This window comes from Aspergillus aculeatus, assembly GCF_001890905.1.
Source record: "Aspergillus aculeatus ATCC 16872 unplaced genomic scaffold ASPACscaffold_4, whole genome shotgun sequence".
Lineage (NCBI taxonomy): Eukaryota > Fungi > Ascomycota > Eurotiomycetes > Eurotiales > Aspergillaceae > Aspergillus > Aspergillus aculeatus.
In genome coordinates, this window is record NW_017962979.1 from 590,268 (window position 1) to 617,030 (window position 26,763).

General features: G+C 51.2%; 9 protein-coding genes and 1 non-coding gene across 10 annotated transcripts; 4 read left to right on the plus strand and 6 right to left on the minus strand.

Annotated features, from left to right (window-relative positions):
• Positions 1-731: 731 nt before the first annotated feature.
• ASPACDRAFT_t100 lies at positions 732-803 on the minus strand. Its single transcript has one exon. It is a non-coding gene; the product is annotated as a tRNA-OTHER (tRNA).
• Positions 804-1,976: 1,173 nt separating this feature from the next.
• On the minus strand, positions 1,977-3,632 carry ASPACDRAFT_114579 (GNAT family N-acetyltransferase). The gene has a single exon (XM_020195812.1). It carries the CDS (start codon positions 3,472-3,474, stop codon positions 2,311-2,313), a length of 1,164 nt encoding a protein of 387 aa, XP_020058370.1. The 5' UTR covers positions 3,475-3,632; the 3' UTR covers positions 1,977-2,310.
• Positions 3,633-4,483: 851 nt separating this feature from the next.
• ASPACDRAFT_40854 (SGF11 family protein) lies at positions 4,484-5,570 on the plus strand (the record flags this gene model as incomplete). The annotated part of the gene is made up of 2 exons (XM_020200832.1): positions 4,484-4,549; positions 4,644-5,570. 2 exons carry the CDS (start codon positions 4,484-4,486, stop codon positions 5,568-5,570), a joined length of 993 nt encoding a protein of 330 aa, XP_020058371.1.
• An 869-nt stretch (positions 5,571-6,439) lies between these two features.
• On the minus strand, positions 6,440-8,739 carry ASPACDRAFT_40855 (putative MFS drug efflux pump; the record flags this gene model as incomplete). Its single annotated transcript, XM_020200833.1, has 8 exons — positions 6,440-6,853; positions 7,041-7,171; positions 7,230-7,602; positions 7,665-8,044; positions 8,102-8,258; positions 8,316-8,374; positions 8,431-8,509; positions 8,584-8,739. 8 exons carry the CDS (start codon positions 8,737-8,739, stop codon positions 6,440-6,442), a joined length of 1,749 nt encoding a protein of 582 aa, XP_020058372.1.
• Positions 8,740-9,117: 378 nt separating this feature from the next.
• Positions 9,118-10,467, minus strand: ASPACDRAFT_114584 (PaaI family thioesterase). The gene is made up of 2 exons (XM_020195813.1): positions 10,011-10,467; positions 9,118-9,878 (listed from the first exon to the last, which is right to left on the minus strand). Exons 1-2 carry the CDS (start codon positions 10,278-10,280, stop codon positions 9,501-9,503), a joined length of 648 nt encoding a protein of 215 aa, XP_020058373.1. The 5' UTR covers positions 10,281-10,467; the 3' UTR covers positions 9,118-9,500.
• A 185-nt stretch (positions 10,468-10,652) lies between these two features.
• ASPACDRAFT_114586 (ubiquitin-specific protease UBP6) lies at positions 10,653-12,715 on the minus strand. The gene is made up of 3 exons (XM_020195814.1): positions 12,630-12,715; positions 10,937-12,559; positions 10,653-10,883 (listed from the first exon to the last, which is right to left on the minus strand). Exons 1-3 carry the CDS (start codon positions 12,643-12,645, stop codon positions 10,822-10,824), a joined length of 1,701 nt encoding a protein of 566 aa, XP_020058374.1. The 5' UTR covers positions 12,646-12,715; the 3' UTR covers positions 10,653-10,821.
• A 138-nt stretch (positions 12,716-12,853) lies between these two features.
• ASPACDRAFT_76482 (actin-related protein 2/3 complex subunit 4 family protein) lies at positions 12,854-14,188 on the plus strand. The gene is made up of 6 exons (XM_020204719.1): positions 12,854-13,007; positions 13,086-13,253; positions 13,322-13,606; positions 13,658-13,702; positions 13,756-13,766; positions 13,991-14,188. Exons 1-5 carry the CDS (start codon positions 13,005-13,007, stop codon positions 13,762-13,764), a joined length of 510 nt encoding a protein of 169 aa, XP_020058375.1. The 5' UTR covers positions 12,854-13,004; the 3' UTR covers positions 13,765-13,766; positions 13,991-14,188.
• A 505-nt stretch (positions 14,189-14,693) lies between these two features.
• ASPACDRAFT_40859 (uncharacterized protein) lies at positions 14,694-16,653 on the plus strand (the record flags this gene model as incomplete). The annotated part of the gene is made up of 5 exons (XM_020200834.1): positions 14,694-15,134; positions 15,184-15,591; positions 15,645-15,707; positions 15,761-16,069; positions 16,162-16,653. The coding sequence occupies 5 exons, from the start codon at positions 14,694-14,696 to the stop codon at positions 16,651-16,653; spliced, it is 1,713 nt and encodes a 570-aa protein (XP_020058376.1).
• A 483-nt stretch (positions 16,654-17,136) lies between these two features.
• ASPACDRAFT_58420 (tRNA wybutosine-synthesizing 3 family protein) lies at positions 17,137-18,336 on the minus strand (the record flags this gene model as incomplete). The annotated part of the gene is made up of 2 exons (XM_020203343.1): positions 17,137-17,685; positions 17,845-18,336. 2 exons carry the CDS (start codon positions 18,334-18,336, stop codon positions 17,137-17,139), a joined length of 1,041 nt encoding a protein of 346 aa, XP_020058377.1.
• An 820-nt stretch (positions 18,337-19,156) lies between these two features.
• Positions 19,157-22,110, plus strand: ASPACDRAFT_40861 (DUF2461 domain-containing protein; the record flags this gene model as incomplete). The annotated part of the gene is made up of 8 exons (XM_020200835.1): positions 19,157-19,808; positions 19,879-19,994; positions 20,070-20,123; positions 20,207-20,226; positions 20,280-20,350; positions 20,649-20,851; positions 21,611-21,751; positions 22,030-22,110. The coding sequence occupies 8 exons, from the start codon at positions 19,157-19,159 to the stop codon at positions 22,108-22,110; spliced, it is 1,338 nt and encodes a 445-aa protein (XP_020058378.1).
• Positions 22,111-26,763: the final 4,653 nt, after the last annotated feature.

Consider the following 26,763-nt stretch of genomic DNA (forward strand, 5'->3'; position numbering starts at 1 on the left):
TTTCTTTACTCTATCGAGCCTAGAATATATCGTTCGTGGGTTTAAGCTGTTGGGACACATGTAGTTCGTCCTTGTCATGGAAGTAGCTTGATTGAGTGGACCGATCCCTTTGAGTCTACCAAAACACAATAGTGCTAAATACTATACCTACTCTTGATCTCGCTATGCTATACTTCTCCGCAGCATCCAAGTACGTTTTTTCAGGCGACGGGTACAGGGGAAAATAGAAACGGAAAAAAAAGAACATACCCGGAGCTGGAATTCGAAACACAGGCCTGTAATGGTGCGGATGGGTTTACCCCGAACGCAACAGCCGTGCAGACCGCTACACCACCCCGGGTCTCATTGGCAGTACACGGCCAGTTCTTGACAACATGCTCCCCAGGTGGAAGTCAAATGGCTGCAAAAAGCGTGCGCAGCAGGCCCTGGCAAAGACAGAATATGCTAATATTGTGGCGATTGCGAATAGGCCTTTCACTCAACACGAAACCGAGCGTTTCGGACCCTGATTGTGCCTTATGTAGACCCCAAAGAGTTACCACGCGTATTCCAGTTTCCTCCTTCCTTCTTAGACATCCTACACTGTATCGTCACTCCGAGGTAGGGCCGTTGGCGCAGGTGTAGGGGAAAGGACAGGTGCTCTGGAACATCGATAGTGAATTTTGAGCTTTAAGGGCTTCGCGCGCATATTGATAGAAGAGGAAGCTGAAAAACATGCAGATAGACAAGGTTGTCGAGGCTGGGGATCAAACTCAGATCTCCTCTCATGGCGAGAGGCGTGTTACCAGTTACACCACCACGGCGATTGTGAGCCGGCTGCCGAGGCTAGTAGCCCAAGTCAGTCCCACGCCTAGACAGCCCCTGCTCTCGAGCGCGGACTCGTTTCGGCGCGAGCTGCAGAGAAGCCACGATGTTCGCCCTCCTGCGTGGTTACTGGGTTAGTGAGGAGGCTAGCAATAAGCGACACTGATCTGGCTATATTCTGTGCTCTTTCCTGCGATTCAAAACTGCGTGATTGTCTGACAAAAGGCGCTTGTTCTGGGAAGCTGCGAAGGACACAAAAAGGCAAGAAAGCGCCACTGCTGAAATTCGACCAGATCTCGCCCAAGCTGGCGGCGCGTTCTACCATTGCACCACACCGGCGATTGTTGATGTAGTGTTATCCTTTCTAGCTTATATTGTGGAAGGGGTACGATTCCATCAAACCAGGAAAAGAAGGGGAAGCCTGAGAGGAACTATATAAGAACCTCTGGTGCAGACAAATTTTCCAGGTACCTGTAGCAGCCATGTGTCGACTAAGTAGAAAGCCAGTAGTAGGCGTGCTGATAGAAGCGGCGGCGCATGTAGGAAAAAGGAGATTGCCGATGCTGGGATTCGGACGGATCACCTTGATGGCCTGAGGTGTATTCAGCCATTACATCACACTGGCTGGTTGTTGCCGGTATGACGCGTCTCTTGATCGTCTGCTGCCCAGGGGTAGCAGTGGATGCACTTTTAGGAGTAAGTCAATTTGGAGAGAATGTTAGTGTTCATAATACAAGGCCAAGGCGCGTGTAAAGCGTTCTTGAGCCATTGTCGTGACATTCATAAGGGATTATTGTAGGCAGAGTTGAGTTGTAGGGAGAGATGAGAAAGTGATGAAACATTTTTGAACAATGCGGGATATTCTTGGGCGGGGTGGGTGGGACGCAACGCTCCTTTTATATAGGCGATAGTGGGTCTGGACCGTGCAGTCCACCGTAGAAGGCTCTGGCTGTGGGTTTCAAGGTGGGTTGTGGAACACTAACACAAATTGGTAACTGCCTACCACAGCCGAGGATCACATTCACCATGTCTATCACTCATGGAGGTGTGTGTAGTTACTTCAAGGTACTTGACAAGAAAGTCAGTATGTTTCCTACAAATCACAGCCACCAGGGATACACTATCTTCTCAGCGCACTCAGTGGGTAAGGGTCGAAACACACATCCAACTCCGTCACTAATGTTCTTTTGGGAAACAATTATGCTAGTGAGAGGCCTGACATGACTCTGGCAATGTATTCAGCCTTGAGTCTATTCCAAATTATTCTTCTAAGACAAATCACTTCAGGTAATACAAATTCTCGCAGTAAACTACTCCGACACATGAATGAGAGGTGATCACGGAATTCCAATAAGCACAGCACAGGTAGAAGATGTGTGTTCTATGAAGTGTATGATGCAGGTAGCAAACAGGGTATCCATGGTAATTCAAAACAACATGCCCAAACAATGCAACGCGTGACGAGACTTGGACATCATGATGACAAAAAACTGAGGCGATAGCAGACTAACGTTTTGGGTGATCCTCTTCAGCCTTGCGCTTCCTAATAATGCTATCGTCGGCTTCGGAAAGCTTGGATTCCGAATCCAAGATTGGCTGCACTCCATGGTCCTCCTGCTCGTCTTCTGCCTCGACCTTCTCCCAGTCTTCATCGTTGTCTTCATTGACTGACTTGTGCTTCGGATTTATAGATGGTAGACTGTTCGAAACCTGGGTTTTCACATGCACGTGCTCGTCATCGTTCCACTGCAGGATGAGTTTGACAATTCTGGCTCCAGAGGGTTTCAGGCGGCGGTAGTAATTTTCAACAACGCCGTCCTCTAATTGGAAGCCACGCGCAAGGTACCATTTCAGACCGTCTTCGTTGGCCTCGTGCACGTGTGCCGTGACAGTGCGAATGTTGTAATGTCTCACCAGGTCGGAGACTGGAGGTGGAGCTTCTAGATTCGAGGACGCAGCGGGAAGCGAGGAAGCATATAGTAGCGAGTTAAGCAGTGAGGCTGCAACTCCACACCCTCGATACGGAGAAAGAAGGTGAAGTGTCTGAATGTAGAGGTTGGTCGGTTCTTGCTGCTGGGAGTGGTGACGTGCCTGCAGAAATTCCGCGGCAGTGGAAGGCAGTCGCTCCAGCCGACAGCGAATCCCCCCAATGACTTTATCGGTACCAGTTGTTGGTGCCTTAAGATTGGTCGACGAAGAAGGTGCGGTCGATGCGGGCGCTGCGGCCAACGGATGATCATGGTAGATGGCCACGCGGGACAGCGACGCGATCACGGGGTCAGTGATCGTGGCTGTGTAGAATGAGTTCGGGTAGCGAATGGGCAGCAGCAACCCCGTGATCCGAGTCAGGGAGGGTATGTGAGCCGTACTCACGACTTCGACCGTGACGTGCGGGTGCGGAGTGGGGTGGCCTGATGCTATGCGCTGGGGATACGCGGTCGGCTCGAAGGGTGTGTCTTTGGAAGAAGGGGGCTGCATTCTGGTGGGCAAGTTGAGTGAGAATGGGTTCGATGAAGAGGACGAAGATAGACGGGCCGCCGGGTATACCGGCGTTCGAGATTGCGCGGGTTTGGAGGAAGAAAACGTCGACACTGAAGCCTGAGGGGCAGACAAAGGTGGAGAGGTAGGCGCTTTGGATTGATGCGCCTTTGCAAAGAATTGGTATGCCATGTCTGGCAAGAAATGAGCTGCTACAAGCAGCACAATTTAGAGGGTAAGGATTAACAGCTGTTTATAGCGGCATAGGACTATATGATCGATTAAATGATAGACGAGAAAACGAGCAGAGAACGTAGGAGGGGAAAGACGCCAGAAGAGGGGAAACGCGCGATTCAAAGCGGTGGAAGAGGAAAACGCGGAGATGCGATAAGATAAGATCGGGCGGTCGGACCGGGCTGGATGAGGCAAAGGCCAGCGCCGAAAGAGCCTCTCTCTCTACGGCCCCCCCTCAAATCCAGGATTGCCCCCTGGTGTTGCGCCTGTCGCTTGCTCTTTGGTCTTTTCTTGGCCTGTTCTTCCTCACGACTAGCTTCACTGCTATATATATGATTATAATCTCAGGTATCCAGGTGAGTGGACACTCCAAGTTGGGATGACGGGCGTAGCGCGCAGTCCGCTGATTCTCCCTACCGTACGCAGGCAGTTTCCCGCCTCCAGTTAATAAACGCCCGTCACCACTGAAAGTCAAATGGGCAATACCTTTCCTCCTTTTCGCGTGTTACCCCTTTGAAATCGACTGGTATCTCTATAGACCTACCCTCCTTAACGGCTTCGTCAGATTTGACCAACACACACTCGACTGTCTATTACGACATCATCCCAATCGATCCGCATCCGTCGGCGACCAAAGAACTCCGAATCAAACTTGCTTGAACAGTGCATACAATCTACATGAAGCTATAACGTCGAAGCTTTTGGGGCTTTATCTTGCACGAAGACGGAGTTTGCCATACTGGCCGACCTTTTGGGAGACCCAACCGCACAGATTGGAGTTGGATACGTTGATATCAAGGTACGTTCGGGCTGTGGCTTTCGCATGACAGCTGCCCTTGATAGAGCCATATGAAAACGTTCTTATCATACGAAGCGAATCTCTTATGAGAGACTCTCTCATGTAGCTCATTTATTGAGGCTATGCAGTGTCTAACTATCGGTACTTCAGAACACACAAATTACAAGGATGGGCGAGTCAAACGGGGCTGAGGAACGGGGGTCCTCTTTCCCTCCAGGGACGATAGCGAAACTCGTAAGCACCTCAAGCATGATGAATCACGTTGTATTTGCGCAGATCTATTGCCCACTAGTTGCGCTCTATTCTACACCGTACTAATACAGTGCAGACCTGCGAAATCCTTAATGACACATTCTACAACATCATCCATGACATAGTCGCCAAAGTGCACCGCGATGAGAAGGTTTCTCGCATGCGTTCCGCGGTCGTTGCTGCGCGACAGAAGGCAGATGAGGAGGCGATCAGGCGTCGCGAAGAAAGCGGAAAACCGGCCAGCGCGTTCAAGCCTGGCGATCTCGATTTCGAGGAACTCAAGGACATTCGCGTGGAAACCGATGGGGCCGTCTTTGACGAGGGCAAGGTCTACTTGAAGGGCAACCCTCTACAAACCACCAAGGACATCATTTGTCCTGATTGCCGGCTGCCGCGCCTTTTGTACCCTGTGACAGGCGTTGGGGCTCGTGCCCCTCCCGACCCGTACCGCGAGTACTGCCAGAAGCAGCCGACGATCAGCAAACCTGGCCACGACGTCAACGGGAACCCATTCGTGACGGACAAGGTAAAACCTCAGAAGAAGAAGCAAGTCACCACCTCGAATACTCCCGGGTCGAGCCCACCCACCACCCCCGACGGCTCCTTCAAGCAGGCTGTACCGGAAAGAATATCGTTCCCAACGGTGAAGTGTCCGAACTGCCCAAGATACTTTGTCGTGACCCGCGTGGCGCAGCATCTGGACCGTTGCTTGGGCATCTCCGGCCGACCACTGGGTGGCCGCAACAAGACTCCCTTGGAGAACAACAACAACGGCAGCAGCACGCCCGCCTCCGCTCCGCCCAAACGCCCCCTGATCGACGACGATGGCCCGCCGACCATGAACAAGAAGAAGAAACTCGGTGCTCCCAAGAAGCTGGCGGGGAAGAAGCCCGTCCCTCCCAGCAGCAAGCTCAAGAACGGATTAACACCGGACATGGCCGCTGCAGATGATGCATTTGGTGAGCCCGATATCAAAAGCGAAGCCAACGGGGACAATTCCTGACAGGAACTTGGGGTTTCACCTTTCTTTTGCTCTATGTCTTATAATCCCAATCTCTGTTGTTCATTTTGTCCCACCCCTTTCTCCACCACTTTCACCACACATACCTCCTTTATACTCTTTACTTTTGCCCTCACCCCCCAACCCCTCATACTTGGCAAAATTCCTTTCTGCATCGCAAAAAGAAACCCTGAGACATTTGGACATAACAGTCTCCATTTGCCATAAAGAAACCAACTCATCACTATTTTTTGACGTAAATACCCGGCATTGTGAAAGGCGTCAATAGGCGGGAAAGAAACCTACTACTTCAGGACCATCGAGTTTACTCGCACAAGCAAAGAAAAAAGTCTCTGGGACATGGTCGGCGCTGCCCTTCTTCTTCATATTTTTCTTTGCTGGCTTCTCTCTCTTTATTTCTTCTTCATTTTTTTTTCCCTTTTTTTGTCTTGTTCTTTTCCATCCGGGTGACCTTCTGAAATGTTATTGGGTGTTTGTTTTCCCTCATTTTTGTCGGACTTTGTTCTTAGGGATAGATGATCTTGCTCATTGCAACAACTTTGTATTGTACAATAAATGGAGTCTAGTTCTTGGTGGGCCGGATTTTGGGGGAATCCCATGCTCCCGCGGTTGAAACTTGGGAATATAAATCTTTGTCCTGCTTGTGGTTCTCTTCTTTTCTCCGGCAATGCTATATGTGTAGCTTTAGTTGTAGTTATGTACAGGGTTGAACCAATCTCAAAACAAGCAAGGGACCATCCACCACCTGACCGTCTTAGAAGCATCAAGCGTCAATGTATCATTATCGTAGGGCGGTATCTGCCCTAGCCCTATACCTTTCTTCCCCCTGTAGACCGTCCCATCGTTGCGCATCAATGCATCACCACCGCCACATGATCGTTCATATACCGCCGCACATCCCCCAGAAAGCACGCCGCCAGGATCGCCACCCCGCCGAACCCGATGCTGGCATAGTACACCCACTTGTAGCTCTCTGCGAATGCTATCTGACCGGCCGTCACGACCGCCTCGTACGCCGCGGGGTTGCCGGCGATGCCGGGGATCGCGTCGAGCTCGTCGAGGAGCGATGCGCCCGTCAGCTGGATCGCTTCGGCGATGTATTGTGGGTTGGTGATGTTGAGCTGCGTCATCATGACGCCGCCGATGTAGTGCTCGGCGTTGGGCACGAACTTGGATATGAAAATGTTGTAGTAAATTGTGTAGCCGATGCCGCCGCCGACGACGCGGATGGAGAGGGTGAGGGCAGAGATGGTGGCGATTAGGTCCTATGGAGGGAGGAGTGAGGTGTTAGCTGGGTTTGGTATGGGTTGTTGAAGAGGAATTTGAGCTGATTTGAAGGCGAGGCTATTCGCAGGGCTGGCTGCGCGGTGGGATGATGCTGGGGTGGAAGAAGGGAGAATTGTGGGTTGGAGGAAGGGTGGGCAGAACGAGGGTTAGCTATGGCGATCTTACATCTGGACAGATGATGGTTGTCATGATGGATGCTGGAACGACGATGCCGCCGATTCCTAGGCCTGCAAGGACAAGAATACCCCATAATTGGTAGAGGTTGTCGACTCGGCCAATGGAGAGGGCGCCGCAGCCTGGTGGAGATTAGCGTTTATACAGAATTGCATTTTGGTTTTGTAGTCTAAGACTGACCTGCTGTCATAAGAACGCTGCTCAGGATCAGAAGCTCCTTGTTATGACCACGAAGCACACTCAGCAGCCATAGCACGATGCATGCACCGATCAGGATGGCAAAGCCGATGGGGATACTGCGAACACCCACGTCAACGGGGTCGTGGCCGTAGACGTTGAACGACTGTGTAGGCCAGAACATGAGGACGGAGAAGAAGTTCGCTCCGGAAATGAAGGTGATAACTAGCGTCAAACCCAAGGTCCAGGGTTCTTGCTTCAAGCGACTTGGGAAGATGGGATACTTCGCGCCGTAGACTTCCCAGACAGCGAAGAGGACGAGGAGTACGAAACCGAGGATAAGCGGGACGAGGACATGAGCGGTTTTCCAGCTGTACTGTGAACGTAGAGACGGCGGTTAGAAAGACAGTGCGAAGGAATATCTCATGCTACGCTTACCATGTAACCACCCCATTGTAAGCCAGCCAAGAAGACTATGAGACCGGAAATGCTGAGGAATCCGCCGACAAAGTCAATACGACGGATGACTTCTGCCTTGCTCAATCCCTCGGAGTTTACTCGAGGTGGTGGGAAGTAAAAGAGCGCTGTGGCCAGCAACCCAAATCCATTCCACGCTCCGCAGAATGCGCCGACGTATCTCCAGCTGCTGTGTGCTGCAATGAGCTGGGCCCAGAGCACCGAGGGACAGAATGGTAAGATGGTGAAAATCAACACCGCCACATATTTGCCCCTCTGTCGCGTGGGTGCCATTTCAGAGGTCGCAGCCAGCGCAGTGAGTTCGTTGACACCTGCTCCTGCCCCTGCAATTGCCATTCCGGCTTCAGGTTGTTAGATATATTCCACAGTCTGAAGAGTGGCAACTTTGGTGAACGTACCAATAAATGTATTCATCGTGTTGGCTGTACTGCTCACGATCATACCAACGCAGATGAGCGAGGCTCCAATGATGGCAACATATCGACGACCGATCAGATCCGACAGCGATCCGACGAAAGGACAGACGCCAGCGAGAGCAAGAAGATTCGCCAGGACCTATATGATACTAGTCGGTATTGAACAATGCCTCAAGAGATCGTGGTGTAGTCTTACAAACCAGACCCATCTATCTGCCCCACCAATCTCTCGATAAATATAAGGCGGGATACCCCCTAACGAGATGTTAGAGCACTGACTCCGCGTTGGATAGACATCAGCGTAGCCATACCGAATAAGTAGACTGGAATCTGACTTCCAGTCCATAGGAACGCCATTGCGGTGAAACCCATGAACCGACGAAAGGTCATCTAAAAGTCGTACAAGATCAGCAAGTTCGCAATCCAGCCAGTCTTTGCTTCCTGAAGTTGAGGATTATACGCACTGGCACCTTCACTTCGCCTTCGATGTCCTCCTCATTGGAGTCTCGCCCAGCCACCTCCCGGTGGCTAAAATCACTCGCTGCATTGTCGTTGAAAGATGAATGTGCTGCTGTCTTTTCGTCGACGCCAGCTTGGCTGCGCTGGACTGCGATGTCCATAGCGCTCAATGTAGATGGAAAGAGACTGGGGAAGAATGTTTACAATGACTAAATCGAATACCGCGCGGCCAGTGGCGGAAATGCGAATCCGATGAGAATCTGGACGGACAAAGCAAGGTGAACTCAATTTATATAGGTTACGGCTGGCCACATTGATCAACAGCCAGCACCGGGCCTCGACCCTTTAGATACCCGGTGGGTGTAGATAGCGGAAGTGGCAGCCGTCATGACTCCCTCGCACATCCTTTGGAGGGGAGATGGACGGGCGGAGATGCTACCCCTTTGGGTGACAACCGAGGAACTGGACAAGTTTTGTAGTGGAGTTACACGGCCTGTACCAGTACGGAGTGACCGCTTGGTTCCAATGAAAATGTTAGTCTCCTTCCTCCTCCAGAAAAAATGCGGGGGGCGAAATCGCGGGGAACGGGCCCTGCGGAGAAATCGATGCCACTTCAAAGGAAGCTTGAGAGGCCCACATGGTACAAGCTTCTTTGGCGGTGCTACAGTACAGATTCTGCGATAAATGAGAAGACAAGCATGGTACTGTACAACATGAAACACTCCAATGACTTCCTAGACCAGACTTATCTGTCTGTCCGTCGCGTATACAGCCCCGAATTGGATATTAAGCCGAGGCATCGTCAGATGAAATAATTATGAACAAGAAGCGAACAGACGAAACTCTAATTCTACCCGGTACGGACAAATCCCGTGACACACTCGCGTCGACCCGTCAAGCGAGGCTCATTCATGCCACTGTGCTAGAAGCGCTCCCCATCTTCACGGAGCTTGTAGTTCTTGGGGACGACGAATAATGCGCTGGCCTCGACGCACAATTTCCCAACCATATCACGAACTTCGCCTCGGACAAAGGCTTTGCGCTCCGTACTTCTCTCCTGATCCAGAGTGGCATGGAATGTGTAGAAGTTGTTGGAAAAGACCGGTGCCCGGTATTGGAGCTCGAGATTGGCTGTGACTCCGGTGCGTTGGGGGAGATTCCGGATTGCGACACGGCCGAGATGCTCATCAATGATCGTACCGAGCGCTCCTCCGTGGACCATGGTCGGCCACCCTTCCAGACCCGGCCCAAGGTATGCGACATTGACGGCCGTTTTTTCCTTGTCATTGTAAAAGACCCTCTGTACTCAGCCGTCAGTCAAAAGAGATAGTCCAACCAGGCCAAATCCCACGCCAGGGAATGCATTGAGGTTTCACTGCGTCCGGTCTGGATCGTTGCATCATCCCAGCCCGGGGTCGGACAAGCAACGTACCTGAAGTCCTATTCCTCTACTCCCTCGCAGCGGACCGGAGGTGAGCCTTTGCGTTTTCTCGTCCTCGGAGAAATTGCCGTAGACATCGGCCTCCACGTAGTCGGGGTTCGCTCGCAACCTCTGCACGATCGGCAGCCAGTGTTCGAATTTCGAATTGATCGCCTCGAGTCGTCCCTGATCTTCGAGCGTACCTGGTAGAGCGGGCGCGGAGACATTCTCATCCATCCAGCTGCCTATGAAGGCTGCGCCACAGGTGCCGAAGACCGCCATGTAGAGCAATCGTCGCGGCCATCGCGACGATCGGAGGAACGATGGCTGGGCGGCAGTATTCAGAGCCCTTGTGTTTGCACGCGCATAGCGTGCAACTGATTGTGATACGGTCGCAAGATGAGGCGCCTGCGATAGGCAGACTCTATGTAGACGGAACATACTGCTCAGCATCGGAGTTGCGATGAAGTGCATTGCTGGGAAGCTCGTCTCCAATGCGGAGGATCGGTGAATAGATAAGAGAAGCGCCGGTATCAGTCACGTGACCCAGTTTACAACTACATGCACCTACAGGAATACCGCACATGGCTTGGTGTACGCTCTATTTAGTTACAAGTCGAGTTGATGGAGCAAGGGTAAGAAAAGACGAAGAATCCTTGGCAGAATTATAGTCTGTGGCAGTACCAAAACCTGGGTAAGGATATTTATAGAGAAGTAATGTATTCTGCTCTGGTGAGCAGCTAAGCTAAGTATCAATTCAGTTCGTCATCTATGGAGGTGTAGTTATCGCATCAATCATTATATCCTGCTGCGGCGAGACTGCTCAGTCCTCACGAGGCATTTCCACTGCACGGTAAAGGAGGATCAAAGCAGAGTGAGATTCACCTGGTGGGCCATGTTAGAGACTAATGTGAGACACTTCGAAAGTAAGGACTTACCACCACCAGCGAGAGTCTCGATCTTCTCTCCATCCACTTCAGTCACCTTCTCGTCATTGAACCACCACCACTTGCCTTCAGCGCTGCCAGAGTTGTCCTTGTCCTGCTTCTTCACATAGGCTGTATAGTGACCACTATCAGCGCTGGCACCCTGGTGGGTGATCACACCACGAAGCTCGTAAAGACCAGTTGTGTTGGCTCCAGCATCAGCTGCAAGCTTCTGATCGATCAATGCGGACAATTCCTTCTTGGCAGCAAGGATCGATGCGGTTTTTTCGGCCTCGTATTCGGCGTCGGTCTTGAATACGTCGGTCATGGCTTCATCCTTATCCTCCTTGCGCTCTTCGGCTGCTTTCTTCTTCTGCATGGGCTCCATGCTGGAGGAGTCGCCTTCTTCCTTCTTGCCCTCTTCTTGGCGATGAGCAAGCTTCTGGCGCTTGCGAGCCCGTTCAACATCCACCTCCTCCTTTCGGATCTCTCGGACCTTGTCCCTGACAGGAATAAGCTGCTTTTTCAGCTCCTCGGTACAAAAGTCAACCACGTCAAGCTCGTGAGGAAATGTAACTTTCCGCATGATCTTGGCCTTCTTCTGGGTTTCGCGTTTCCAGAAGAATCGGACAAAATGCACCGTGAGATACTTGGGCAAGCGCGCTATGCGAGAGCGCTTTGTGTAGACGGCATCGCGGTCCAGAGTTGGGGAGTGCTTCTCGATCTTCTCCTCGAGACCGGCCATGATGCCGTCGCTCAGGTGATTTGTTTCCTTGCCAATGTGGCAGTCGAGCTTGTAAAACACATCCGTACTCTCAGTAGGCTTCTCGCCAACCTCCTTGGCTGCGGAGTCGTCGCATTCCGTCACCGACTCAAATCTTCCAGCAAGATACTTATCCACAAACGGCACCTCCGTCGCAGACTCCCCTTCGCCTTCTTTGATGACCAGCTTGTTCCTGAGCTGGGTCACAATCTGTGACCAAGCCTCTTCAGCATCTTGTTGAGCATACCCATGTCCGTTCCGGTCTCTTTGAGCAAACTGAGGGTAGGCATTTCTCAAGGCATTAAGGAACATGAGTGGCGGGAAGCCTTCCTGCGTCTCAGACATCTGTTTGAACAAATCTCGAAGAGAAGCAGTAAGATCGGTCGAAGCACCCAGACCTCCTAGACCGAGGCTACTAAGTCCTGCAAGACTGGAGCCCCCGCTAGAGCCCGCAGCGGGTCGATACCTGAGCAATTCCTCCTGGAGCTCGGGAACGCCCCTCAGAGCCTGAAGGGTAGAGTTGAGGTAGCAAGTATTGCCAAGGTTCTGCAGACCAGCAGGAGTTGCACCCTCGGCCTTGGCAGCCTCTGCTTCCGTCATGTCTTCTAAGAACTTCATCACTTGTTTTGGTCGGCCCAAGTCAGCAACGCCCTGGTTACCAGATGGTGTGCCCATCATCATGAATGTTTGCCCTGGTTTGGCGTTGAGAGAAGACAATGGGGTCTCATCCTTCAGTTGACCACCCTTGACCAAAATCTTCTGTCGCTCGGGTTCGACGCCGGTAAGGGAGAAGAGCTGATACTTCAGCGTTTCACCGTTCAGTGAAGGATCGAGCTCGACCTCGTGGCGTTTGCCCTGGTGTTTGATAATCACTGTCATGGCGTTAGCAGCGGGATGAGGAACTCGAAGTTCGAGTGCAATCTCTCAGGAGTCACCACGCACCTGGTATGGAAGCCATCTTAGCTTGCTTCAATGTAATTCGAGATGCAACAATCGATGGTTTCTATCTAAGCTCTGGCGGCAATGATGAGGCAATGGGTGATGACTGCGTCAGTTAACTCCGCGGCGGCGGTGGGGCAGGCGGTGAGGCAATGGACAGCAGGCTGCATTACCGCCCTGCGGGGACCGCCCCTCCTGAGTGCTGAGTAGGTAGCATCATCATCTGCCTCCTTTAGCGAAGCAACAACAACAACAGGCGGAATTATTCTTCTGTTCAGCATCAAGCTCTACATTTCTCACTATATAAAGCATCACAATCTGTGAGGCCATTTCATTCTGATTCATTTGCCAGAGATCTAGCATTGGAACTACGTCACAATGGTGAGCGCTGCATCCCGAGCACTACAACCAGAGCAGTGGGCTGTGTCTAGGTTAAGATGCTCATACACACTACAATAGAGCACAAGTCTCCGGCCGTATCTTCAATGTGTTCGCTCGTCACTTTCGGCGGCGCTCGCTATCTCCAATTTCGCCAGCCAGACTTCGGAAAGGCACAATGTGCCAGAGATTGAAGCAGCAAGCTCTCCTGAGCTTCTGCTCAACCCATTGATCATTTCGCGAAACTCCGTACGTGCTCTCGATCTAGATTAATGTTGATACTGTATTTATCTAATGCGATTTTCGTTGTTGAATAGGACGAACGCACCTTCATCGAACCCTCGGTCAACTCCGTCCGTGTGTCCCTCAAGGTCAAACAGGCCGACGAAATCGAACATATCTTAGTGCATAAGTTTGCGAGGTTCTTAACGCAGCGTGCAGATGCGTTCCTGATTCTCCGGAGGAAGCCGGTGGAGGGCTATGATATATCGTTCCTAATCACGAACTTCCATACTGAGGCTATGCTGAAACATAAGATCGTGGATTTCGTGATCGAGTTTATGGAAGAGGTGGACAAGGAAATCTCGGAGATGAAGCTTTTCGTAAGTTTCAAACTCCTTATCAAGAGACAACCTCATGCTAATGGTCTGTAGCTGAACGCGCGTGCCCGTTTCGTGGCTGAGTCGTTCTTGACACCGGTAAGCATCCAGGCTAAGCACTACGATGGAAGACCGCTAACATGGCGTCGCAGTTCGACTAAATGTATGCTTTAATGCCACTGTTCTTGTTCTAAATGAATCAGGTTTCCTTTCCCAGGAGCAATCATTGTACAGGCGATCTGGGCTGGTGCTAGGAAATCGCTGTGTTTTTTCTATGCTTGTTCCTTTACAAATTTCCAGTTGTCATTCCATCCCTGAATCGTGTCCAGTTTTTGCATAGACAGCTCTTCCCAAGAATATTCAGTATAGTTCTACTGACAAGTGTAGATGTGGAGTACCAGAAACGCGCCGCACGGGCTTTTATGTCGCTGACATGGTGGAAATCTCTAGGGGCGCCTCTATCGGCTGCTTGCTCACTTAGCTGAAACGCTATGGTGCTTTTGGCTGCTTTCATGGCTGACTGATGCCTGATAGGCCGGTAGGTCGAGTGAATGTCTCCAAACATGACCAAACGACTCTACCGATGCTACCTCATTTCAGACTCGCTCTGGCGTACTAGTGAATGATCCTGCCGCTATAAATGGCATTGTATAGCTTATAGTTCTATGTTACTTGAGGCTTAGAACCTTTCAATTGTAGGTCTTACACTAAATGATACCCTATCGAGCCGTTAAGCTATGTTCTCCTTCACATAAACCACTGAATAGCCTCATTATCGGACTGTTGCATCACTCACCTTCCTACCTTCAAATGATGACCTACGCCTCATATCTGCCGCAACAAGGTAAGGAGTACCCTTGGGTTATGGTGCATTTCAGTAAAACCTTTCTTACGGTCCGGTAACACGCTGTGTGGTCATTGCTGCGCTTCAGCACCTGAGGTGAATAGATGAAACGCGGCTGCGCAGGCTGTATATGGTCGCTCTTCAGGCTACTCAACCAGGATCCAGGCTGAATTCATTTCTTCACATCTCATTATAACTTGTCTTCTTCTTTCTCTCTACACATCTCACCTCCGACTACTTGTCAAGATGGCGCAGTCTGGTCATACCAACCCCCCTGCTACTCCAAAACATCACGACGATGACCATATGGCGTCGCCAAGAGAGCTCTTCTCCCCTGCTGCAAGTCACAGGCGACTTTCAAGTGGCCTCACTGGGGAGTTGGCACTCGACTCTCGGGCTGCCTGTGGAGATTTGCTGACTGCGAAGATGGGGAGTTTGTCTCTGACACCATATTCTTCAAATTCACCCACCCCAGTTCCCCTGGGTCACTCACGTTGCCAATATGGAGTGGCTGGTTCACTTCTGTCCCATCGTCGAAACTCCTCTGTGGTCGTCGGAAACCATCTACACGAGGCTCAGAATATTCTCAAGGCCGTTGCGAAAGGTGGCTTGCCTGACGAGATGCCAATCGGCAGTCTTACCCTCCTGCAACAACCACCAGCCGCAGGCGTTATGAAGATCTCCAATGTAGGTGACCATTCATGCCTTCAGAAGCACACAACTAAACCCGGAACAGATTCCCTATTCTATCACCAAGCAAGAGATACTACAATTCGTGGGACGCCAGTCTCGCCTTAGCTCGGGTCAAGCCGTCCACATCATAATGGAGCGCTCAACTGCGAAGACAATGGATTGCTATGTGGAATTTGCGACACCAGGAGATGTTGAAGAGACCGTGAAGAGAATTGATCGTATCCAGGAAACTGGCCGTCCTCCTCGCTTGGGGAACAGACACGTTGATGTCGAAATTAGTTCTCAGGATGCACTGCTGCGCGATCTCTTCCCTCGTGCAAAGTGTGTCCACTGGCAGGCAGGTATGCCCACTGTTCTCCGCAACAACGATCCCTATTCGACGGGTTTTGCTGGCTTCTTCACCAGCGAGGAGATAATCGGTGCTATTCGTCATGCGGAGATGCCTCATAGAGTAAACAACCCCCGGAACCATCTTCATCGATTGCGAAGCCTGACCATTGCCAGTCTCCTTTCAGTACTAAATGCCCTCAGCGTACTTATGAATCCACCATCAGTACCCTCTACAAGGTAAGTGAGATTGATCGGAATCATGCGAAGTAAGTTTGCTAACAGAAATTCAGTTCCCCTGGTATGCCGTTGACCTTTACACGGTCCATGATCGTAACTTGCTCTTTGACTTGGTCAATCGCCAGGTTATGGCTCTTCTTACTCGTATGAGTAGAGCGAATACAGTGGGTCTGGATCAGCGGCTCTTGAATGACCTTCTTCGTTCCGGACTCGAATGTCCAGGCTTCAACGAGCGCCAGAGATATACCATGTGTGTCAACGCAGAGAACTTCGCTGAATTAAATAAACTATCGGACATCAGTAAATGGTTTCCCTTTGACACCTTGGCTACTATGCCTAACCTCGATGAGCACACTTACAAGGTATGTGTATCGGGAGCCTGCTCTTCTAGACCTCTTACTCCCTTCAATGTCATGGCATAGTGTGGCAGCCTACGTTCTAACTCTATATTCAGTTTATTGTGGATTTGATCTCCAAGGGCTCGATCCACGCCATGTCTCACCCAGAACTCCCAAACAACTTCCCCTCGGATAATGTCAGCCTCATCTCGCCCTTTGGCCCGATCTGGTTTGAATGGCCCGAGGAAGTTGCTAAGCGCACGCTCTGGCAGGACGCGGTCAGTCATGAGACCAACATCTTGTTTGATCTTCTATCTAGCGGATCTAGAAACCACCATGGAAGAAAGCTATCTTTCGGAAGTCACAGCACTCGGAGCAGCGTCATGTCACCAGACACAGACAGTCAGTCCCAGTACGATGTGTTTTCACCTCCTCCGCGCCGGGCAAGTGACTCATGGCACATGCGCGCTTACTCTTACAGCGGCATTGAGGACAACCCTTGGAATTCCAGGCTACTTCTCCATTCAGGTGGCAGAGGCCGTGATGGTTTTCCAGGGCACCGCTTCACCAGATCTTCTCCAGTCAATGTACCGGTCTTCGATGATTGATATCCGAGCGATTCAACACCGAAGTTCAAAAGTACAGCGCTCATAATTCTTCAACTGCAATGCTTTTGACTTTCTTGCGTGCCCAACAATTGACTTTGCTCTACTGCACAGATTGGATCTAGATTTGCATATGGTGTGGTGCCTATTGGTCCATCCATAATCTAGGTCGACATATTTGTTCTTTTACTTACGAGATTCCCCCTATTTCTTTTGTTATTTTCAGCGTCTCTCTACTTTGCTTGTATTTGCGGACTTGGTTACTGGTTGAATTTCCCCTGCACGAATTTCAGAGCGTCATTTCATGAAGTGCTATCAGTTCAAGAGCACATGCTACACGGGTACACTGCCTTTAAGCTATGAATGTATCGTTCTTCTTGTTTTCTTCTTGTTCTTTGTTTCTCTTGAGCCTGCCAAAGCCTTAATATCTCATGATTTTCCATGTTCTTGCTTCTATTATGCTGTCAATCTCGAATATCGCCAAAATTAGTCTCCAATGAATAAATCGAAATTGTTAATCGCACTACCATCTCCTTCTTCTGTTCCGCTCGTCTGTTCAGGTTGCTGCTGTTGCTGCTTCTTCCGTAGTCCTTCCGCCCTCATCCTCTCCCTGCGTGCAGCAGGATCCTCCCAGCCCACGGGTCTGGCTTTCCCCTTCGCCTTCGCGCCTGGAGCATGAACCGCGGAACACATCTCCACCAGACTTGACCGGAAGCGTTCCTTGCGTTCCGAATTGACGACGAACCGTTCGTTCGAGATGGCGATCAACATTTCCAGGTACTCCTCCGTGACCAAACTGCGAATGACGGGCTCGGACTCGTCATCGTCGTCATCCTGCTTCTCTTCGCAGTACCCAATGACAGACTCCAGAGCCATGCCGGCGGAGCGGACAGCAACGATGGGACTGGGGCCGTCCGCGTCGTCCGCATCTAGACAGCGAAGGCTCTGGAGTCCGCTTTCGCGGAACCCAGAGCTGGAGGCGGCGGAGAGGACGGGGTTGGCGTGGTGGAGGGTCGCTGCCATTATATGGAGAATCTAGGTAAGGTTAGAGACCTTGACTGTGATCATTGATCGCATGCTGTAGATGATTGAGGAGAAAAGTAATTCGAATGAAAGATGTATACAAAGTCGCCAGGGAGGGTAGGTGAATAGCAACGAAAAGGAAGGAACGAAATAGCACTGAAGGGCATTTACCATCGGCTCATAGGAGAAGCGCACGAGACGCGGGGCTTGACCGGATCCGTCCAGCTTGGGCGGTTTCCCATCTCCAGGACTCATCCCGAATAAGCGGTGCAGCGGTCTCTTGTTGTTCTCCTCTTCCTCATCTTCTTCTTCACCTTGCTTTTCTCCATACTCCTTCAACGCGTCATGGGAGACATACAGCCATTTCCCGGCTCCTTTGCCCCCTGAAGGTACGAATTGTCTCTGCTGCCCTTCTGACGACTGTTGCTGATGCTGTTTCTTTCTCCCCTCTAGGAAAACACTGAGCCGCCCTGCACAGCTGCTGGTGGTTACTAGTCCGGGCAAGGTATTGATATCATCGATCAGCTCACGGATGCCTTCATCCACCGACCCCTTGGGTGAGAGATCAGTATACTCTGCGTCAGGAATGGATAATTCGGCAAGAATCTTGCGCTTTCGAAGCTCAAAAGCCTCGGGTATTGGGCGGGATTCGGGACCACTCATGATGGGCCTTTGCGCTTGTTTTCCTCGCTTGTTCACTATGGTATTGGATCCAACAATTCTTCTCGATTACCCCAGAACCGTCAGAAACCGGCTATCTAAGGCGGGGCAGCTCTGGTGATCCTTTTTTTTTCTTCTCCTTCCTCCTCCTGATCCGACTAACCAAGAGATATCCGCAGTCCGCTGACAAAAAACGATCAATAGATTACCTAGCTACTGAAACCCCACGGCCGAAAATCAGTGACAAGAAAAAACCTGTGCGATTGTGAGATAACTCTGACTGTCACACTAAGTTGCGCCTGCCAATCCTTCTCGAACGAGGGAAAGGGGAAAAAAAAAGACGGACTGACGTCGACTTGCCGAGCGGCGGCGGCAACGCTAAGGATAGTTTAGCGGAGCGGGAAGCAAATGAGACGAACTCGCCGCCTTTTCCCACGCGAAAATTTGGCCCCAGAAGTTACCAGCCTCCTGGTCTCATTATTCCTGGTCCCTTGTTGTCCGCTCGAACCGCTGGAAAGTCAATTTGTCGCTAACGACGGAGGGCCTCCGACGCTCCGTACCGGCATACCCCTACCCCCCTTCACGGCCCCCCCACCTCCCCCCCATAAGCCCCAGTCCGTCCTAAAGAAGACGATCCATCGGGCTGTCAATTCTTTCTAGCGTCATCATCGGATTTTCCTCCTCCGCGGAATTTGCCATCTCAGTTGCAACTCCCCTCCACACCCACGCAGTAACTTATAGTATCCAGAGACGACGGACCTTACCATAAGCATTATCTCCGTCTTCTTGCGACAAACAACTTCCAGAACTCTGGTCCTTAGCCATGCCTCGTCGATCGTCTCGGCCCGTTCCCGCGGCAGCCGCAGCTCCAGAAGCCGCGCCAAAAAGGCGCGTGTCCGCCAGACTCTCCGAAGCATCCAGAACGGAGCCCAAGAGACAAAAGTACGATACCGCTCCTGCTCAGAAGCAGATTAAATCCACCACGAAAAAGAGCAAATATTTCCAAGAGGAGCCGTCTGAAGATCCGGAGCTTGACTCCAAAGAGGCAGCTGCGCCGAAAATCCCCGACTACGAGGACACCGACACAAGCGTCCCCACATCTTCCGACTCCGGCTCAGATTTCGCTGAAGAAGCATCGCCATCAGCCCCGAGCGATGAGGAGCTTGAGTCTGAAGAAGAAGAGTATAGCCCTGCGCCTAAACGCCGCCAGAGCCGCGGAAAGCAATCTAGCACCGCTGGCTCGAGAATAAATGGCTCAGATAGTGCGGAAGAAGACACGACTGTGTCATTGGCCGGCAAAGAGCTATGGAGAGAAGGGGTCAAAACCGGCCTTGGGCCAGGAAAAGAAGTGTTCATCAAGAAGCCCAAGGCCAGAGACCCTGGCGCTGTAGCTTACAAAGATAGTGTTCTGCATCCCAACACTATTCTCTTTCTCCAAGATTTGGCAAAGAACAATGACAGGCAATGGCTGAAAGGTACTTCTGATCTGACCGAGCTTCAAACGTCTGTATCCGAGTGCCAAGCTAACGGATGACCCGGTCACAGCACATGACGCGGACTACCGCGCTGCCAAAAAGGACTGGGAAACCTTTGTCGAGACTCTCACAGAGCAGATCATAGATCAGGACGGCACAATCCCCGAATTGCCTGTCAAGGATCTTGTAAGTGAAGAGCCCTCAGTGTCAGATAGAGCAGGAAGAACTCGAAGAAGTTGACGTTAATTTGTCTTAACGCAGGTCTTTCGCATACACAGAGACATCAGGTTCAGCAAAAACCCTCTTCCGTACAAGGTAGGCTCATGTGTCTACTATCTTTACTGCCTCCCGGCTGGAGGATTCGATGCATCGTTGGGCTAATTGTGAATCTTAAACAGACGCACTTTTCAGCAGCTTGGTATGTGCCTAGCCAACACCCGGCGAACATCAGCATAAGCTAACTCTTGTTAGGTCCCGCACCGGCAAGAAGGGCCCTTACGCTGCATACTACGTCCACTGCCAACCAGGGGCAAGTTTCGTCGGTGAGTTATGCAAGTTGAAGTACCCACTTTGACACGGTCGCATGCCAGCCAGATTCGTGTCTCCATCGAGCCTGTCCTCACCGCATCTGGGAAACTTTCGCCTTCTTCAAGACATCCATTGTTCCTTACACACTCCCCGTCCCGACTTTCCTCATCTCATGTTGTGGCTGAAGCTCGTGTCATGCGCCCGGATGCGGTCGAGTCTGGCAGGTTCAATAGGTCTTTCGCAAGCGATGGCACACGCGGGGTCATTATACTTTGTTAGGACAGCCGAGCTAACAAGAGGTATGGGTTCTAGGTTCGGGCCTTTGGGCGCCAGAGGCCGATAGACTGGCTCGTCTTCGACAGGATATCGATCGCCGTTCTCATCGCCTCAAGAAAATTCTGAGAGCGCCAAAAATGCGTCAAGAAATATTCAGGGGCATCCCGGACGATGATGAGAAAGCTGTAGAAGCCCTTGTTAGCCACAACAAGGAGAGCGCTCTCAAGACCAAGCCCAAGGTAAGCGTCATTCCCTTGCAAGGGACTCTTTTTGCTGCAACCTCAGGGCACTTGCCTTTTGCTCCCATGTCTATTGGCCTTTGTGTACCAGATGGATCTCTCTCTGCCTTTTCCAACACAGGCCAATGCCCCTATTGTTATGTCTGCCTGTTATGATCGAACCTGGGATTGGTGTTGGGCGACAATGCCATTAGTTCCATCGCTGGAAACAGAGCTCCCTATCGAAACGATAGCAGCACGATATCGAAAACCTGTTGATGTCGCGTCAAGACGGAATATGGTCTCTTGTTAATGGTTCAGGTGACAGAGTCATGTTGTGATGTCGTGCGTCATCTCTGGGTCACAAAAGCGATTTTCTGCCGCGCCAGTCGCTTGAGAAATTCTCACAAATCGTCTTCCAGCTGATACAATCAAGCAAACATTTGTTTGACGATGGACAAAGGCACTGGCAGCCTTATGCTTGATGGCAGTGAGACTGACTGGTCCGTTGTGACGGGTGTGTAAGCGCAGCCGCGGACGAGCGACTCGGACCAGGCGTGTCTCTCTGCCTCAGGCGCTGATCGGGGGACATAGCTCCCAAGTGCCGTTTTTGGTTCTGGCGCGGAAATGCGTGCTTGGGCGTCCCACTGGAGTACTTTGGCCTCGAAGAGATTTTTGCACCGGCTCATTTGTTTCCATGGTTCAGCATATGCCGCCGTCCCGGCGGGTCCCCGTTCTTGTCCAATTACGATACTGATAAACAACTCTCCTTCTGTCTAGGGCTACGATGCCGATAATGAGAATATCCAGTTGCTCCGTCTGCGCAGTTTCACCATCGGCAGGCCTCTCTCGGATGAGGAGTTGCTAAGTCCCAATGTCCAGGACAGGATTGCAGCACTGGTTGAAATCATGGAGCCCTTCGTAAGCCACTCGAATCCCTTTCTCTCCGCTTGCCCGCATCTGCGTCCATTGAATCCTAGCACCCGTATCAACAATACACGGACGGTGTTTCCTCCTTGCCCCTTGTCCCCTCTTTGCCTTTCCCTTCTTAGCCTCCAGCGGTGTGGCTTCGGGCGCAAAATACCTACCATTACCCACCACTCAACAAAGTCGAGACCTTGCGAGGTGGCAAGGGCGTCGAAACAAAACCATCATTATTGTTCTCCTGTAGCTGACCATAAGGTAACTTCATCTGGCAGGTTACGTATCTCAACAGCGTCGTCATGCCTGATGCGATGGAGGAGGATGTCGTTACCGATTCAGAGGCTTCGGAAGACTAAAGCTCTAGACAACACCAAGCACGACTCGAACTCTTATCTTTCAGATTAGGTCTGTGGTTTCATGTTTTCTAGTATAATGATTCCTCGCTATATGTATCTCCTCGTCTCGCGCGTACTTTCTTCCGGTGTTTGAGGGCTAGTCGGTCGAGATTTTCACGTGTTTTTGAAAATGTCGGGGCGCCCTGCATACTGTAATCCGCCTAGTGGGCATCGATCACGTCCTGTATGTTTGCCACAACGGGCATTTTTGATTGAGATTGGACTTGTCGAGCGTTAGCATGTCATGGCTCTACCTTCTCTTTGGTCGACACGTCTGTAAATTTGATACAAACCTTCTGTCATCTTGCGCTAAGGGCTCTCCTCTCCATACCTCTGTCTCGCGATTTTCTTACCGCCAGTTCGTCTCCCCCAATGATGGTGGCTCTGTGTCTAGTCCTCGACAGGCTGACAGGTTCTTGGGGGGTCCGGCCATCAGGATAGCATTGACGTGCATCTATTGCCTGCTTTTGCTGCTGTCCGCGCGCCTCAACCGGGCCGTCGGTCGTGCCGTTGGCTCCACGATGTCCACCATCGACCAGCAGACTCAGCAGCAGCGAAATATCCACATCTGCACGAGTGCGAATTCGTCTATGGCACAGGTTGAATGACTACACTTGTTGTCCTCTTCTCTCCTCTCAAGTGATCAGCATATGTCCGCACTCGGCGCACACTGCATCAGTGCCCAAATCACCACTGACGCGCATCTCCCAGTTTCCTTCTACTCCGTACGCAGTAAGACCTGAGTGGGGAGAAGGAAAGAAAGAGGGGTGGATGGTTATCTTCTCCTTGGCCCCTCCCTGCAACGTCGTCTCCTCCCGGGCTATCGCTCTCTGCACTCCGTACTCCTTCCCAAAACCCCCCCTCCTCCAGTTGCACCATAATGAGGGGAAGATGGGCCACAGGGGAAAATCGCAGAACTGAGTCGAAGCCACCCCTGTGCTGCAGACATAACTGAAAGAGATGACATCCACCGGCCCTGCAAGCCATGAACCTTGTGTATCTGTACCGTATCGATTTCTTCAATTCGTGTGATAGTCCTAGTGGGAATCAAGTCACGGTGATGAGTATGATGAGTATGCACCTGGACAGGGAAGACGCAGACAATAATCTAATACAGTGCTGAGGGGTGGGAAGAATTCGTTAATAGTAATACTCATACTTAGGTGTTGCCAATTACGTGCTGCCTGTTAACCAGCCTCCTCCCCTCCACTCCCCGTCGAACTGCCCATTTTCGATCTCCGTAGTCGATCTCTTCGGGTGCCCCTCATATCGAGAAGGCAAAATCCATCCCATTCCATTCGTCCTGTGAGGATTTAACTTTTGTCCTTTCCCCCTCTCTCCCTCTCGCTCCCGTGAGGATAATCGGGTTCCTTTTCTCTGTTACCTTTACGATACTGCGTGTGATCAGCGTCTGTGGGGGCACTTTTCTTCTCGTTTGTTCAATTCTCAGGTTTCGATACAGTACATACACAACTTATAGTTCAGTCATGTCTTGTTTGAAAGGAGCCCAAAAAAGGCAGAGAAAGACAATTGGTTTGTGGAGCAGGATGCAATTGGATTGTCTTTTTTTATTACTCTTGCCAAGTCTCCACAATGTAGAAACCTTAAAAGATTCGATTTGCCCCCTCATATCCTGTCTAGACTCAAACTACCTTTACGATGAGGACAATTGGATGTACAGTACATGCCATCAAAGGGCTCGAAATGCATACTTTGGCTCTCTCTTTCGGTGTGTATACTCGCGTGTTTGCCTACTTGCGACGCACATGTATACATGAATGGCAAGTCAGGTATGGCGATCGCACGGGTCTAGAAATATATCGCGTACATACCTACCTCAAACTGCCATTCTTACTTAGGTGGATGTTTTGTAGGCCAGTTTGTCTACTAGACCTATGTAGCTAGTCATTATGCTTCGTCCTACTCGTAGCGAACTTGATCTTGCCTGGCCAGAAGAAAGTCTGAGTACTGGACAGGTTCCGAGGTTTACTCACTTCCCTTCATTCCCCTTGCTTCTGCTTGACCGGTAGCATGACCTAAGAAACCATCCCAACCTATGAGTACCGGGCCTACCTCCCCACTTGTGTATACTATAACAGCCCAGCCTCTAAGCACAAAGGAGGCAGGCACAAGATAGGTAGTTTTCCCGCTGTTTGATCCCTTCCCCTCTTCTCAAATGTGCTGTATGCATAGTATTGACGCATGTATCCATTCTCATGTATCTAGTTATGTCCCGCCATGCCTCATGCCATCGACTCTCGTACCGGCTTTCCCTGTCCTATCCTGTCCTGTCCCATCCCGTTCTATTCCAGAATGGGCGTGTCATATCACACATCATATAGGTACCATGTCATACCGCAGTGTGGGGACTTTTCGGCACCGTAAAGTACAAAATATGATATATCACATCGGCCGGGGACCCAACATGACAAGCTTATCCAATAGCCAGTGAATCACGGGGTTTCTTCGGGGGTAGAGCAAACCTAGACCATACTGTACATTACCTACATTAGTTACCAGGTAGTTTACGGCTTGCTCAGGGCAGGCTCAGGGCAGGTATTAGGTGTTGTATGCCCTGTACCAATCTGAGGTATTCTTTTTTGGCACGAAGCCCCAGGCGTTTGGCGATCCAGGTACGGATGGATACAAAACGGGTCGGGTCTATGGCAGATCTTGCTTCGCGATCGATGACGTTCCCGGTTCTTTGGTCATGGGTTTCTCTTTGACTTTGTATATACTAACTGGGTAAGAGGGATTCTTACCGTTGGATTATGGGGGGTGGGGTTTGTCTTGTTTCATTTTTGGGAGGTTTCCTTTCTTGGTATTATTGATTCTATATACATATCCTATGGTAACACCTCTGGTGGTTTGTGTGACTCGGATCGGATCTCGGATGACTATATGTGGCAGATGATAGATGGTGACCAGGCACGGTTACACGACGCAAGGTGGGAAAGAAAAAAAAAAAACGGGTGGGATTGTTTTTTGGCTGTTGGGTTCATATTGACAGTTGTTGAGGGCATACTTTCAGATCACCTGTCCTGGCGTAAGGCTCGCCATGCTGAGAAACGCCTCTTCACATGCCTGTTATAAAAACTTATACCCTAGCCTACATTCTAGATACTAGGTAGTGCCAGTCTATCCTTTTATGACAAACCAGACACCTATATTCAACCATCACCGCCGGGATCAAAAGTATGGCCTGTTACACCGTCACGCGACGAACGCTACGCCGAGGAACGATTCGATGTACAACGACAACTCCTCGTACAAGCGTGTCACACTTCCAGTGCCGGGTAAGGTAAGTAGGAGATCACGGGCACGGCGCTTCCCATGCACCGGATCAGGTGCGTGGGTTCGGGGCTCCCCCCTTTCCCCTTCGAAGCACACCCGAAGAACGATACCCGAAAAAGTAAAAATGGGCGAAACAGTGATTCAGAACGGTTCGCGACGGCATGAACCCTTTTCCACTCCAAGGAAGCCTCCCCTAGGGAGTTGGACTTGGGATGGCTCCCTGCTGTTGTTGCATGATCAGGGCAGGTTTGGCAGAGCGACAGATTGGTCGCTCCCCTCGTTTGGCCACGTCACGGGTTAAGTATGTATGTGTGAATCAATGAAGTCCGGCCGTCAAATCACACCCACGGTCGTGATGTACTGTACTTCAAGCTCAGACAAGAGCGACGGCCAGGCCGCCGATTTCCAGGTACAGTACCTTGTACATGCCACTTTTGTTCGGCTCTTGCTGCTGGTTCATCCTTCCAAGCCAAGCCACCAAGCCACAGGCCAGATTGCCCTGTCAATCCGCCTCGAACACATCACCAAGTTATTATTTCCCGGAGCAAGTGAGCAGCCCCTCCCACTCGCCCTGTCCCTTTGGGCCGATAGAGTAGAGACAGGCAGCGCTCCCATAGGCCGGTCAGTGCTCACGTGACCGAAACCGTATGCGGGCTGATCGATGATCCCACCTAGCAGAGCGACGGTAGCTAAGGCAGCAACTTAGTCATGGACCAGTGACGATTGCGGCTTTCGCGCACCAGAACAGTCCTTGCTTGGACAAAAGAAGTGAAAAGAATGGTGTCGCATCCCAGGCCAGACGCGGTGCTTCCAACGCTTTAGGGGGGGGAATTTCGACGGCGGTATGTCCAAGGGGATTGAAAGGGCTGGACCACGCCTCAGATCGGGCTGCTCTCAGGAAGACTTTGATTGATTCGATGATCACCAAGGAGAGAAAGTGAGAGAGTGTGTGTGCGCGAGAGAGGAGTATGGGTAACCGGTTGGTGCTGGTGAGTTGCGGTCCCCTTGCCTCGCAGCGTCTAGTTTCATCGGGACCGCTTTGTACCATGGAACCATGGTACTTATTGGGAGGTCTGGGATCTCTCTGGAAGGGCGAGCGCCCAGACAACACGAACAAACTCGACGGGTTGGCCGCAGTGGAGCCAAGGAGGACAAAACGGACCACATAAAGAAGAAAAAAGAAGCTGAGACTCTGGAGAATTCGGAGCCCAGCGACCGGGCGGAAGGGCTGGAGAGCACCACGCAGCTGACTGGAGGTGTGGGTTCTGGCGGCAACGGAAAGACGCGGACGGCAATGCACCGCGCCGATTGGGATCGTAA

Excerpts from the sequence above, each read along its gene's own strand:
- ASPACDRAFT_114579 (XM_020195812.1), bottom strand. The coding sequence starts at position 3,474 with ATGGCATACCAATTCTTTGCAAAGGCGCATCAATCCAAAGCGCCTACC.
- ASPACDRAFT_114584 (XM_020195813.1), bottom strand. The coding sequence starts at position 10,280 with ATGGCGGTCTTCGGCACCTGTGGCGCAGCCTTCATAGGCAGCTGGATG. Across the intron at positions 9,879-10,010 it reads GTAGAGGAATAGGACTTCAG|AGGGTCTTTTACAATGACAA; the intron begins GTACGTTGCTTG and ends GGCTGAGTACAG.
- ASPACDRAFT_114586 (XM_020195814.1), bottom strand. Across the intron at positions 10,884-10,936 it reads CGAGACTCTCGCTGGTGGTG|GTGAATCTCACTCTGCTTTG; the intron begins GTAAGTCCTTAC and ends ATGGCCCACCAG.
- ASPACDRAFT_76482 (XM_020204719.1), top strand. Across the intron at positions 13,254-13,321 it reads TGATCATTTCGCGAAACTCC|GACGAACGCACCTTCATCGA; the intron begins GTACGTGCTCTC and ends GTTGTTGAATAG. Across the intron at positions 13,607-13,657 it reads TCTCGGAGATGAAGCTTTTC|CTGAACGCGCGTGCCCGTTT; the intron begins GTAAGTTTCAAA and ends AATGGTCTGTAG.